The 15,322-nt window shown below is 39.8% G+C and overlaps 1 protein-coding gene across 3 annotated transcripts in view; it reads left to right on the top strand.

Moving 5' to 3' along the window:
- The window catches only part of Col14a1 (collagen type XIV alpha 1 chain), a 198,976-nt gene that overhangs the window by 169,971 nt on the left and 13,683 nt on the right, over positions 1-15,322 (top strand). For all 3 annotated transcript variants that reach the window (XM_026393869.2, XM_026393868.2, XM_026393870.2), the window contains exons 43-45: positions 3,383-3,418; positions 4,384-4,450; positions 7,233-7,421. In XM_026393869.2, coding sequence (XP_026249654.2) covers positions 3,383-3,418; positions 4,384-4,450; positions 7,233-7,421 — 292 coding nt within the window. The remainder of the gene's footprint in view (positions 1-3,382; positions 3,419-4,383; positions 4,451-7,232; positions 7,422-15,322) is intronic.

Below are 15,322 nucleotides of genomic sequence, written 5' to 3'. Positions count from 1 at the left end.
ATCCCCACCCACAAAGACAGGCAGATGGCCTCTGTGGATGGGGATGAGGAAAACACAAGGCAAACACAGGAGCCCCCTGTTGTTTGCACATGTTGTTATTTTTAATTTCAGCGCTCTCATGGCAACCCTGGTTTTATTTCAGGCCCTTCTCATTCCCCACCAATCCCATCGCAGGATGCTCTAATGGGGCCTGGTCCATCTCCTAGCTGATGGACATCTTTAGGACAACTCTGATGTGTCATTCCCTGGCCTGACTCTCCTCAGTGGACCCCAATCCTCAGAGGCTGGGTCCCCTATATTCAGTGTAGTACACATGGTTTCTCCATGGCCCTTTCCCACTTGAACTCAGTCATTGTCCTTTCACTTAGAGTTGAGTCACATCAAACTAGGTCAAGCTCTCCAAATATATGCCACTGTGTCCAGTGATTTTTTTTGTTTTGGGGGATGCTTTTGCTGTCTGGGATGCTCTCCTGTCACCATCTGGTGAGCCCCAGTTTTTTTTTTTTTTTTTACTTTAAGTGTGTGTGTGTGTCCCCTTGTAGGAAGCCACCCTCACCTCCGTAGGATGTTGGTATCTCCTCCAGTGTTGATGTCTGTCTTTGCACAGCAGTGATGGCTCCTTAAGGACAGAAATTTTTTCATGCTTATCTTTCTAGACCTCAGCTCAGTCTCTGATACAGAGAGTACTTCATATGTAAGGAGAGATGAGAGAAGGAGCGGGTGGGGGGAGAGGAAATGAACATTTGTGTGTTGTGTTTGAGTTAGGCAGATTTTCAGGGGAGTATTTGATTATTCTTATAGTTGAGGGGTCTCTGAAGACCTCTGAAGCCAGCCTAGGAGGTTTCAGTTTTGCTTAGCAGGCATCTTTAATATGTGGAACTTGGACCATGAGATCATTTTTCTTCCTTCCAGTGCTAAAATTCTTTGCATCTATGAATGTAGCTACTGTATTATCTTTTCTTTACATTTCAAGTGTTCCTGAAATGAAAGGAAAATGTGCCACTTTTTCTGCCTACATCTACTGGGACTGTGTGTTTTCCCTCAAAGCATACCTTGGTGGAGTTATGGGCCTTCACTTGCTCAGGAATTTTTATTTTGTTTTTGTTTGACTTTGCAGAAATCAAAGGAAAGATGTCAGAGAAGTTGGAATAAAAAATAATTTCTTGCCATACTCATATTTTACTAAAAAGATCTTTCATCGAGACTGCCTACTATGTCCTTTAGCTACTTAATAACAAGCATCATAAGACTGAATTTGAAGAATTTCAGGCCCAATTAAGCAGCTCCATCTCAACCTACCAGAAAGTGCCAATAGTGGATGCTGCTATTGACCTTACAATCAGCTTGGTACTGTGACTTCTTTCTCTAAATTTGAAACATTTTCAAACAAGCTAACATAATAAATCATAGCAATGGAAATACCAAAAAAGTTGTACTGATGCAAAAATAAAAATATTCAAGGTAAAGTGGATTTTTAAAATGACTCAAGTTGAAACCTATTTCTGAGTTACTAGAATTAGTTTTGGTGGATGGTATGTTTTGTTTCATTTTGTTTTAATTAGGAAAATATCATCTTCACTGGAATGGAAGATATGGACTAGCAGATGTGCTAATTAGTGCCTTCTTCCAGCAAAGTGCAGCTTGTACTTGAAGTGCATGGATTCTGGATCCCACAATTTGGGCTCCGTTTCCTGGTCTTTCATGTCTCTCTTATGTGACCTTCCACAGGTCATGGTGCATCTCATGGTGCATAGTGAAGTTCTTGGTGCATCTTTTCCTAATGTGTAAAATGGAACTACTCTTTCATACTGCTGTTAGAAAGAACACATGTGTTAATCTCGCAGGAGCATTTCAAGGTTTAAGGGAATAATCTTACAAGACAGTTAGAAGGGTTAACTGAAAGCACTGGAGCAGTCCTTGGAATGTAGTAAAAGCAACTTATTAATTACTAAAATGTGCAGTGTCTTAATATATTAAAAATGTGGAATGTGTGCTTATTTGGGGTTGCTGATTTTTCTTTTAGTTTTGCATCTGGTGCTTGAAAAGCCTATTTCTGTTGAGGACTTACTTGGTGGTGACATAAATAGCTCTAATCTCCAGCTGGACCTATACTAGTGGACACTGCTGCCTCTCTGGAGACTTACTCTTTGTGAAAACCTAAGGCATAAGGGTAAAGGACACAACCAGTACATTCATTTCCAAAAGAGAAGTGGAGCTGGTATGGGAAGAATGCTATGTAAATCTTGTTTTTTCAAAAAAGTTTTTATAATGGAAATTAAGTATCTTTTTTAGCAGAATCAACACTTTTTCTAGTGCTCTAGAAACTTACACTGCAGTGTGTCTTAAATATTTTTCTTCTCTTTTTTTTTTTTCAAGCAAAGTAGTTGAAACGAAACATAAATTGGCTAGGTATGCAGACTTGAAGTAAAATTCAAGCATTCATTCACTTGGTGAACACATATTTTTGAGCGCCTGCCATGTTTCAGGCAGTCTTGGGAGCTGAGGACAGAGAAGTCCACAGCCAGGCACAGACTGCCCTATGGAGCTCCCATGCTGAGAAGGACCTACTTTCCCTGTAGAGGTTGGACTCCTTCTCTTTCAAGCACATGCTTTGCATTTTTCATCAATTTCTATTTCTTCTGATATCTATTGCCAAGTAATAAAAAAACATGACATCCTGAAGAAACTTGCTTTGCATTTGAAATGTGATTTCTTTGCAGAAACAGTGAACATGACATTTTTTTCCAGTAACTTTTTACAATAATTGTAAAAATTTCTTATGGGTCTAAGAGTAGCTTAACCACATTATTAAATAATAACTCAGCTGAAATCTCATGTATATATGAGTGCCTGTATTGTACAGAATTAGAGAGAATTGTGTGCCATTGTGCTGGACAGAAAGCAGAGAGAGACTATGGGATTTTCTAATCTTATTTTGAACTTGAACTCCCAGGTTGAGAGGAGATTTTTTTCCTTTCTCTTTGGAGATGCTCTTTTAAAAATTTAAACAGTTTAACTATTTAGAAGAGATTCCTGAAATTAGTTATGAAACCTCCTTAGGGTTCAGTACCTATGGAGTTCAGTGCAGAAAAATGTGAAGGACCTTTCTGGTGAATACATTGGTTACAAAACATTACTGTTGCATGACTCCAATTTCTTTAGCCAAAAATACCACGTCTCTTCTGGAGATAAAAAGCCTGAGGGAGTAAATGTTTATGTTTGGTGGGATTATAGGTCACTGTCTATTTTATTTTGATGTTGCGTAACTATTTTTGCCAAAGCTAAGAAAAATGTCTTTATCAAATAAGAAAAGATGCACCACCACTGCTTTTGGCTGAGCTGCATCATAAGTTAACTTGATTTTTTTTTCCCATTTGTATAGGGTCTTCCTGGAGCAAAGGGTGAACGTGGAGAACGGGTAAGGCTCTCTGGCTATTTGGGGCTGGAGCTGTTGAACAAGCCATTGCCTAAGCCTATGAAAGAACTGCATATATCTTCGTGGTTACTCATTGCTATTATACCAATCTCTCTCCCTTCCTCTGTCCTGCTCCTGACTGTTGTTGTTAGCACATTTCCCAGTAGGAACAACCCCATGGACTTGAGGTCAGGAGAACTACTTTCTGTTTTCATTTTTGTTCAATGACCTTAGGCTCCATTCTTTAAGGATAAAATGGGCAGAATCAAACTCATTTAACTCACAAAGTGGATTTGACAAGGAAATTATATAATGATGTAGAAGAACTCCCAAAGGTATATAGGTTTATACAGATTCCAAATAATAGCTTTGAACTGTTTTCTTGATTGTCCAATATTGGCATCCAGGAAGACAGTAGCTGATGTAGAACTAAAGAACTGGCCCCCCAAACTTAAATCAATGTATTTTAGGGGACTTCTTTCAGAAATCGTGCAGTTGCTGATATAGTTGTGTTATCGACTATAATAGAAACAGCACTGGCTTTAGGCTCATCTGATTACCTCCATGAAGCTTGGGCAATGTGTTTAATGCTGGTCAACTATAAAATGGGTTTATTGTGTTTCCTCTGAGTTGTTATTAGTATCAAAGGAGCCACTACTTGAGAAAGTGCTATATTTTATGAGCTCTAAAGAAGTATAAGTGAGGCATTAAACATATATAGGTTTGTTTTAAAACTATTAAATTTTTTGGAACCTGGGACCAGAAATGCTGAGTTGAACTTTTTAATGTAATAAGGACTCTCAGGAACCTTGAACCCTGAGTGCACGTAGCCTACTGCTCTGTGGTGGTCAGTCTGTCTTGTTGCTAGGAGCCTAAGAGCCCTGGTGGGAACAATGGGTCAAGTCATCCATATCCTGGTAGACCTGGTATGTGGCTGTGCTTTAGAAGTGTGCTTCTCTCTCATCCAGGGTGACCTGCAGTCTCAAGCCATGGTGAGGGCAGTGGCACGTCAAGTATGCGAACAGCTCATCCAGAGTAAGTGTGTCATAGTTGACCGGGTTTTAACCCCTTGCTGTTCACATGGAGTTTGTCTTTCCTATGACTGTGAGCCCCAGGAGAACTCCTTGAAAAAAAACTTGTTGGTGAAGACTCTGTGAGCTTCAGATGGCCACTTCTGATCCATCTAAGATGTCTTACAGACTACCCTTGGCTCAACATCCATGGTCCAGGAGCCAAATGCCTGTGTTATCAGTCCAAGATCTCTGGATTTGCCCATGTGGATTTAATATGACTGACAGATCAGATCTCATATTCCTTTCTTGCTGTACAGATAGATTTCTTCTCAAGTATCAGCACTTGAAAGCGGCCAAACTGTGTCTTCAGAGGCTACCTTCATAAAGATGATTCACATTAATTCACGTGATTCTTATTAATTCACAAGATTTAAATCAGTATCTCCTTTTTATCTATTTTATATCTATTATCTTTTGGTTAGGCTAAAGTCCTTCCCTTTATTCCTTAGACTTTATACCAACGCACACAGTGACAGGGTAGTTATGACATTGGATGGGACACTTGGGATTTGTGCCAAAGATTATGCTGGAACACAGTTGTTAAAACATTATGTCTTCATTTTAAACTTGTGCCTTTTAATGGGACTGTATTTCATTTTGCATGTTGCTCCTGCCAACAGACTGTATATATTATCTCAGTAATTTAACCAGAAGGTTGCTAGACTGGTGGATCCTTCTCTTTTCCAAGTGACCTGTTTAATTACAGAAGAACTGAGGTCAAGCAAAGATAAAATATTCCTTGAAACCCACCCAGCTCTAGCCTAGCTCTGCCATCTAAACCCCACCCAGAGAATACTCTCCTTCTCTAGGACCAACATTAGCAGAGTGGCGACCTTGTCAGCCTTAGGGTTACAATTATTTTAATCCAGGGAAGTTAGGGAGTGAGGCCAGAAGACCCCTGAAAATGTCCAAGGAGGCCTAATGGCCTGATCCAAACTCCCTCTCCGGGAGGCGTGGAGTGAAGCTCCCTGCATGGACTTGGAAGAGCTTTCATTAAGACACAAATATCAGGACAAACTGAGGACAAAAGCTACTATCTTAAGACACAGAGTCTTGCTCCCTGTATTTTAACTCAATTTAATTTAAATAAGTGTCCAAATTAAATGTATAAGGAGAAACAACTTGCCAGTTAAATGATACTGTTTCAGTTTTGTGCCAAAACAGGTTCTTTAAAACCAATACCATAGAAAAGGGAAATTGAACTTGAATCTCCTCTGGAATAGAATACATTCAAAACTCTCCCATCTCCTACATTATTTCATAGGTTTCTCATTTTAATACAGTGCATATGAATAGACAATTATAATAAGAAACCTTACATGACTTGCTGAACATCACATGAAGAAAACTTCACAATATTTGTTGACTTATTCCACAATAAAAATGAAGCCTTTTATAATATATGATTATTTAAAAATGGAGGGCTCAAAATTTATTTTTCTCTCTTAGGAATTCTCAGACTGTTGTGAATGACTTCAAGGAAGTAGAGTCAGGGAGTTGAGACAAGAAAGTTTTAAACACGTCTGTAAAACAGGGAAGCCCTGCCAGTCAGTACAGCTTGGAGATGGAAGAGATTGTATGCAACCCACTCAGAGACTGTATTTCTGGCAATTCAGTCATCCTCCTTAATATGGCTTTGGTCTTCCTCTGGGTTCCCAATTTTATTTCTTAGGCTCCTGCTCAGGACTTGATTTATCAGTTAGTGTATAATTCCTTACAAGCTCAGTCATCTGCTTTTTAGTTTTCCATTAACCAAAAGAATTATGCTAAGAAGACTCACTTGGGAAACTTTGAGTCCAAAGTGACAACAGCTGGGGATGTGATAAAGGACAGCCCTGGTCAGTGAAGGAAGCTGAGAAAGCAGATGTGGACACACCTGCTGCAAGGGGGCATGCCCACAGAGAGTCCTCCAGTCTCCAGGAGAGGGTCCCTAGTTGCAGTCACAGTCCAACTCTTAAGAGGGCATTGGAAACATTTTAGAAGTATTTCCTCAAAAAGTGGCTTCTATTTTTTGCTGAGCTTTAAATATTTGAAAACGTTATAAGTAATAATCACTTTTATAAAGATCTCATCTCCTGATGATGTGGGAAAAAAGAGGGATTCTGGTATCAAGTGCTTTGCAAATCTATTCTAATTATTAAAATGCATTCTTACAGTCACAGCTGGGTTAAAGGATTATGGGAGAGAAAGCCAGATTTTTATTATATAAAGCTAGTGGGAGTTTTTGCAGCTGGGACCTAAGAAAAGTGTCCTGAAAAAAAAAAAAAGGCTTGGCAACCAAGATGAGTCCAGACAGAGAACTTGTCTGGGGATTTGTGAGCAAGAGGGTGGGGCTGGCTTTGTAGGTTGGAAAAAAGACAAATAACATGCGGGGCGGGGGGGGGGGGGTGGTTGTTGTAGAAAAAGGCAGCTGGGAGAGGTTTAGGGGTCAGATAAATGTTGGGGTGAAGATAAAATTTATGACTTCTGCTCCGTGATGCTTGTTGGGAAGCTGACGTGAGCTCTGGAATTCCAAACACATGAGATGTGACTCGAATACAGTCCAGCAGTTAATGTCATCCAAAGTAAAATGTAAAAAATCCTAAGTTGGAAATCAACATATTTCAGAGGGTGTGGTTTTTTTGTTTTCTTCCCCTTGGTGGGTATTGCATAGAATTGTTTGGGGCCCTAATGGAAAGTACCCCCATCCTCCCTTTCTTTTTGTGACCATTCATTGAATGCTGTTTTCTTGCTTCATACCTCAGGTCACATGGCCAGGTACACAGCCATCCTCAACCAGATCCCCAGCCACTCCTCATCCATCCGGACTGTCCAAGGGCCTCCTGGGGAACCTGGAAGGCCAGGGTCACCTGGAACCCCTGGTGAGCAAGGACCCCCAGGTGCACCCGGCTTCCCAGGAAATGCAGGTGTGCCAGGGGCCCCAGGAGAACGAGGTAAGCTGGGCCACTGCTCTTATGGCAACTCCCCTGAGAAGGGGACAATGACACAGAGCATGATACTTTTATGATGATAAAGTCTGAAGTAATAGACCTAAATTCATTCTACCCCATCTATTCTTTTAATTTTTTGATGGTGGTGGTGGGGATTGAACCCAGAGCCTTGTGCATGCAAGGCAAGCACTCTACCAACTAAGCTATATCCCCAGTCCCTGCTCCATCTATTCTTCAATTTCTTGTTTACCTGTCCCTGAGTTGAGAAAATTGAGCAGTATACAACGCATTCATCAGGAGCCACATCTGTTTGTATGACACAGAAGGGTCAGAGCCTCTGCTCACCTCTGAGAGGCTTTTGAGTTCATGAAAAGAGATGTCCCCACTAGATGGATGAATTAAGGAGCTCCTTCTAGTGTTAAGAATTAGAAAATGCTCCCTCACTCTGGGTAGATGTGGCATCCCGTGTGTGTCATGGCGAGCCGGGAGCTCACTCTATACACAGATATGGTGCTTTGTGTGTGTGCGCAGTGCACAGATTGGGCAATAGCCAGTGGCAATCCTGAGTCCCAAATCATATTGACCTGTGACTCACACATCCCTGTATGGAACATATAGCTCTGAACTTTAAGTTAAAATATCATGTACAGCTCATCTTCCTATAATATGAGGAAATACTTATTTAACAGTTTCTTGGACAGTGCTTTATCTTTCTCGCTGAAGTCTCTATAAAATAGAGATCTCCACTTCACCTTCTCTTTTACCATCTATGGCTCTTAAAAGTATTTTATAACATATGTTGTGACACTACATCGTGTACAACCAGAGAATGAAAAGTTGTGCTGAAATGAAAATTGTGCAGAGAATGAAAAATTATGTACAATGAATCAAAATGCATTTTGCTGTCATAGATACTTAATTAAAATAAATAAATTTAAAAAGTATTACATAACACAAAAATAAGACACCTTTGACCAGTCATGGTGGCGCACGTCTGTAATCTCAGAGGCTCAGGAAGCTGAGGCAGGAAGATAGCAAGTTCAAAGTCAAACTCAGCAAAAGCAAGGGGGCACTAAGCAACTCAATGAAACCCTGTCTCTAAATTAAAAAAAAAAATTATACACACACACACACACACACACATACAAAATAGGGCTGGGATGTAGCTCAGTAGTTGACTGCCTCTGAGTTCAATCCCAGGTACCAAAAAAAAAAAAAAAAAAAAAAAAAGACTCTGTTTGAATTTCACTTAGTTTCATTCATTGATCATTCCAGAAGCAGATAAAAAAAGATGGAGGAAGTTGGGATCAAATATTAATCTTGGAGAAATGAGGGGCAAAATTGTCAGAGATGAAAGTGGGATCTGAGACACTATTTCTAGAACGTAGGTCTGGGAAAGCTGAGTGTTGCCTGTCTTCTCTACAAGTCATCCTGCATTTGTGGGAGGGGTGGAATTAATTCCCCTCATAAGATTTGGGATACGACTGGAGATAACAAAGACGATATCTCATAGTCATCATTGACTCGTGCCTGAAGGCCCTGTGCATTTCTGCCTCTGCTCTTTTGTACACAGTGTCTTTCCCCCCTGGGAAATGTCCTCTCCTCCCCTTATCTAGCATACATACATCTTACTCTTATTTCAGGGCTCAGCTTAACTCCTGTCTCATGCATGTAGCTTTTCTTGATCATCCCAGTGTATGGAAACCTCTGCCCTGAACACCTGCTGCACTTTCTGTCTCTCCCTTCCAATCTAGCACCACTCTTCTGGTGGTAGTGAATGGCTAGTGTGCTGAACATGGGTCAAGTGTGAATTGCTCTGCACAATGCTTTGCATTTAATAGGCACATGCTAGATGGCAATTGCTTTGATTATGATCCAGATATGATTTTTCTTTCTGGAGGTTTTTGCTAGTGTCAGGGCATAGAGAAGGGTCTTATTCCCTCATAATGTGTCACAGACTTGGTTACCTGGCAGGTGGCCCCCTCTGTCAGTAGAGTACCTCTGATGGTGTTGGGGATGGAGAAAGTGTGACTCGGGAAGCACAGAGCCAGCATGGGGGTCACCCCCGGCTGGTCACTAGCTGCCTTTGTTCCTTTTGGAAATTGTAGCCCTGTTCTTATTGAATTGAGACTTTCCTGCTCTGTGAGATTGCTAAGTGAATAGACCTGAGAAAATCACCTAGTAGTTCTCAAAGAGTGGCCCAGACAACCACTGGAAATAGGAAATTCCATGATGTGATTTTCTTACCCACATGTAGGTAAGAATTCCCTAAGATGTAGAGGATGACAATAAGAAAATGAGAGATGCCCTTTGAGTGTGGGGAAGGTGATTTTAATTGATAGATGATAGAGGGTGTTTGGAGATTGCTAAGTTGGGGTTTATAGGCCAGAGTCCAACAGGCTCTTCATTTACAGCAAAGCATTTTTGGTCATAGCTGGCATTCATTTCTACAAGGTGTGCAGTGATGTTTTGCTCTTTGCCTTGTGCTCCAAACACCCTAGGAAGGATTGAGAGAGAAAAATATCTGGTCTTTCCACTGAGCCAAAAAAAAAAAAAATAGGCTTTTACAAACAGAGGTCTTTAGCCATCTGTTCTCTTGATTCTCCCATTTTGCATAAAAGGATGCAGATGAAGTTATTGAGGCCTAAAGAGCTCAAAATCAGTTCATTGCCAGGACCATGTTTTTATTCTGCTGTGTACAGTATGATTATCATGATGCCACATAAAACAGTCTTAAGGAATGCGCCATTGAAATGAGCAAAAATAAGTGTTATTACTAGGCAGTACAGTAAAGTATAAAAGCACGATTTAAAGGAGTATGACTGTATGTGTGGCTTAGCACTCACATGGACCTTACTTTCTGCTGAGGCTCCATGGGTTACACTAGTTCCCCCGCAAGTTCATGACTCTACTCACACTGGCTAAATTTTCATCAGAAATGCACCAGCTGATCTCTCTACTATCATTTTTTAAAAACTTGATATATAGTAAAAAATGTAATGCAGAATGCTTATGTATCTGTGTGCATGTAAACGTACACAACTGAGGCAAAAGTACTATTATTGTGTCCTATTTTCTTCCTTTCTTCAAAGCTTTAGGGGAGCTCTTGAATATTATGACCGTGGTTTGAAAGGCACTATCCTGGTACAATATCTTTAACTCCATCTTTATAAGAGAAATGGCCATAGAATATGTGTTTAGAGAGCTGAAGAAAACTTACAGGCATCCCCTCCATCTTAGCAATGTAACACAGATGGCTTTTCATGAATCTCTTTATTACCTAAGAGAGAATACAGTTTTTGCTCAGTCTGATTATCTTCCCTCATTAACCCTTTGTCTCTTTAATTTAAACAAAATCTTGTTTAAAGTTTGTGGGGAACGATCTCAGCTATCTTCTCACTGAGATTATAATACATAATCCTTAGAATGGAAAGCTTCAGAGGGTTCTTATGGCTGGTGCTGGTCAAGTTTTCGGTCTAAAGCTTGAGCTCCAACTTCGATTTACCTAATTGCTGGTGCTCAGAATTTAAGAGGCTTAATTTGTACGATGCCATGTTATGCAGCTTAATTTCTCACCTGCTTTTTCTTGTCCTCTTTGTTTAAGTTCCTCCAGGGATTACTGCATTGGTTACTTCTTCCTAAACCTGGCACTGTCCTCAGATAAATAGTTTTTCATACCTGGGTCCTTGTTATCCGAAAATTCAGAAAAAGGGTACAATTAGCCCTAAAGTTCCTCCATCGTTCCTTGAACCTAGTGATGGCTCTTCTTTACCTCAGATCCTTCTCCAGTCTTGGTCTTGGATAATCCTAACGTAGTTATACGTGCATTTTGATATATTATACATACATGAATATAACTTCCTATTCTTGTGGTTGTATGTGATGTGGAGTTTCACTGGTCATGTATTCATATATGAACAGAGGAAAGTTATATCTAATTAATTTCACTGTCTTTCCTATAAACATCCCCCCTTCCTTCCCTTCATTTCCCTTTGTCTAATCCAACGAACTTCTATTCTCTCTCCACCCTTATTGTGTGTTAGCATTCACATATTAGAGAGAACGAACATTCAGCCTTTGGTTTTTGAGGATTGGCTTATTTCACTTAGCCTGATAGTCTTCAGATCCATCCATTGACTGGCAAATGTCATAATTTCATTCCCTTTTCTTTTTTAGATTAGTTTTTCTTGGTGCATTAAGATTGTACATAATAGTGAAATTTGTTGTGACATATTTGTACATGCATATAACATAATTTGGCCAATTACATTCTGCACTACCTCCCCTTTCCTCTCCTCCCACCCTCTGGTTCCCTTCCTTTACCCCTCTGGAACAGCTCCATTTTCTAATTCCAACTCTGCACATCATTCCCACATGATTCATCTGTTCATTTCCTTACACTGTTTATTTAAAATGTTCATTATTCACACTACTATCTTGAACTAAAATTAACCAAGTTGACAATGAGTTTGTGGGTCTGTAGCTCACAAAATTAACTTTATATTTACTTGAAAAGAAAAAGAAAGTACTCCTGATTTCTGTCTTCATGCAACTCCTTCAGTTTCAATGATTCTTCAAAAATTATTGGATCAGAGGCACCATGCAACTGAAGGTTTTCATTTTTAGGTTTTCCACCCATAACAGCTGGAATTCATATCTGGTTTGTTTTGTGCAATAAATCAGCAAATATGTATTGAATGCAGGGCTTATGTAAGGCTTTTTGGCTTGGCCATATGTAAGATAATACCATTATTTGTGGCTTTCACTTATTAGGCACCAAATGCATTTGCCAACTATTGTACTCAATTCTATGTTTGTACTATCTCATTTGGAGAAAATAAAAGACATGGTTTGATAAAGAAGAAATATGGACTGTTTCTGAATGTTCAAGTTGAGAGATAGTAAATATTATGTGAGTTAGAAAATAAATGATTTCAGAACGTAGAGGAAGATGTCATTGTGGTCTTTGAAAAGAAAGTGTTCAAATACTGGGTATCATTTGCTTAGCATGCTGTGTAACCCTAATAAAAATCTTAAGAGATCAGGATTAGCCCTGTTTTTTGGTGAGAAAACTGAGGCTGTGTTTGCTTTCCTGTGCGCTGTTTCTGTCTGTGAATTATTTAGTGAGTTTCATAAAGGAGAGGTCAGAGCTGTGCAGAGTCTGATGAACCCTCTTTCAGGATGACTCCTAACAACCACAAAATTCAAAACATGTGACCTGTTGGATTGGCCAGAATGTCCTGGTGGGCTGTAGCTTGACTATTTGCAAGCTCTTTGTGCACTCTGATTTGGTATATTTGGATAGCATTGGGGCATCTGTGACTGATCCATTAGATAAAAACGAATGTGATAGAAACCATTTGGCATGGTTATACCATTTGGCACATGACAGTTCTCCCAGCAACTTCGCAAATACTCAACACCACATAACAGAGTCCATCTGGAAGAATTACCTGTAGAGAAACTGCTCATAGATCTGGCACTTTGGAGGACAACTCTAGAATTTAGACTTCTATTAGGATATTTGATTTGGAGGCAAAGAGAGAGAAACATGGAATTGTACAAGTCAATCCTTTTTAGAAGAAAAATCATTTCGCCTCTCTAATTCGTGAAACTGCATTATCTGAGAGTAGCATACTAGTTTGAACAGAATGTGGTTTGGGGCCTCAGTGACATATGGATTAGGATTCTAACTCTGCACTTAGTTACTAACTATGTAATCGTGACTCCCTAAGCTTAGATCCTAATTTCTCAGAATTTTCATTTGTTCAACCAATGCTTACTGAGCATCTACTACATGTCAGGCAGAGTGCTTGGCATTGACAGCATGGTGGGTAAGGCAGGCATGCATTTCCCAACTTTCAGGCCACCTTGCTAACTATGGGCAAGACAGATATTAAACAAATAATATATGAATAATTTTATTAAAGTTGTGAAAAGTGCTAAGAAAAAAATGCAGGATGTAATCTGAGCGAAGGAGACTCTGACTTAAGTCTACAAAGTGGTATTTTAACTGAGACCTGAGAGTTTGGTAGGAATTTGAAATATCAATGAGAGAAACGGGGAAGCATTCTAGGCAGGGAAACACCACATGCCAACGTCCTGAGGTGGGAAAGGGATTGAAACATAAAGCCATGATTCTCAATCCTACCTAACATGTTGTCCCCTCTTTACAACAAATATTTGTGACACCTTTTTTACTTTTCCAAAATGGGATTCAGAGGTAATAAATGCAACCTATCTTCACATACAAACAAATAATACCAAATAAAGTACCAAAGTGTACTCTTGTATAACAGAAAGGGAACTAAAAGGATATCAATGTAGGTCAAATAATTTATTTCATTTCATGTAGTTAAGTGCCAAAAAACCCTATAATTATTTCATCATCCAAAAATTCTTCTAGAAACAATTCTGCCCATACTAAGACCCATAGGAAATAGCACAGGCAGAACTTGGGGAGTGAGGAGGAAAATAAGAACCCAGGAGAGGAGAGGAGCAGACAGGGGCCTCATGAAGCAATCAACACTTTGTAGTTCTGGGTGAGGAATTTGAATTTGATCCTGAAAGCAACAGAGACTTCCCCCTTTCTCTTTCAGAATGTCATTATAAAGAATTGTGCCATCTTTTAATGCAGAGTAATACTCCATTGTGTATAAATGCCACATTTTTTTTATCCATTCATCTATTGAAGGGCATCTAGGCTGATTCCACAGTCTTGCTATCGTGAATTGAGCTGCTATGAACATCGATGTAGCAGTGTCCCTGTAGCATGCTCTTCTTAGGTCTTTAGGGAATAGACCGAGAAGGGGAATAGCTAGGTCAAATGGTGGTTCCATTCCCAGCTTTCCAAGAAATCTCAATACTGCTTTCCAAATTGGCTGCACCAATTTGCAGTCCCACCAGCATTTGGAGGGAAATGGATGGCATTAGAGCAGATTATGCTAAGTGAAGCTAGTCAATCTTTAAAAAAACAAATACCAAATGACTCCTTTGATATAAGGGGAGGAAACAAGGACAGGGTAGGGACGAAGAGCTTGAGAAGAAGATTTACATTAACAGGGGTGAGAGGTGGGAGGGAAAGGAAGTGAGAAGGGAAATCGCATGGAAATGGAAGGCGATCCTCAGGGTTATACAAAATGACATATAAGAGGAAAGGAGGGGTAAGACAAGATAATACAAATCGAAGAAATGATTTACAGTAGAAGGGGGAGAGAGAGAAAAGGGGAGGGGAGGGGAGGGGAGGGGGGATAGTAGAGAATAGGACAGACAGCAGAATACATCAGACACTAGAAAGGCAATATGTCAATCAATGGAAGGGTAACTGATGTGATACAGCAATCTTTATACGGGGTAAAATTGGGAGTTCATAACCCACTTGAATCAAACTGTGAAATATGATGTATTAAGAACTATGTAATGTTTTGAACGACCAACAATAAAAAAAAAAAAGAATTGTGCCATCTACATTTGTCTTTCTTGTGCTCACAGTGAAGATCTAATACTGCAAAACACTTGATTGCCATTATGCAAATAAATGTAAATGATCTCCTCGCCTTTTTAACCCAAGGTTTATTGGCAAGGAGAGTTCCCCCAGGGAAACCCAATAGAAAAGGAGCTGCCTTGCTCTGGTGCCATAAATCAATGACAGTCCCTTTCATGGGTGGCGTGGGGGCAGCAAACTGAGACCCTACACTAAAGCTAACCTTTTGTGCGTAATGCTCATGAGAAACCGAGACAATAGGGCTGAGAGAGAAAAAAAAAAAAAAAAAGTCCTGGATAGATTTAAAGTTTGGAGAGAGAAGTAGGTTTCTTTTGTTCAGTATTCCTGTGGTGAAGAGATAGAAGGGCTGAAGATAAATCTAGCAGAAAAATTTGGTAAGAAACCAAAATAAAGGCATAAC

Source organism: Urocitellus parryii, chromosome 7 (assembly GCF_045843805.1).
Source record: "Urocitellus parryii isolate mUroPar1 chromosome 7, mUroPar1.hap1, whole genome shotgun sequence".
NCBI lineage: Eukaryota > Metazoa > Chordata > Mammalia > Rodentia > Sciuridae > Urocitellus > Urocitellus parryii.
The sequence above is the reverse complement of the archived record's forward strand: the minus strand, read 5'-3'. Positions and strand labels throughout refer to the sequence as shown.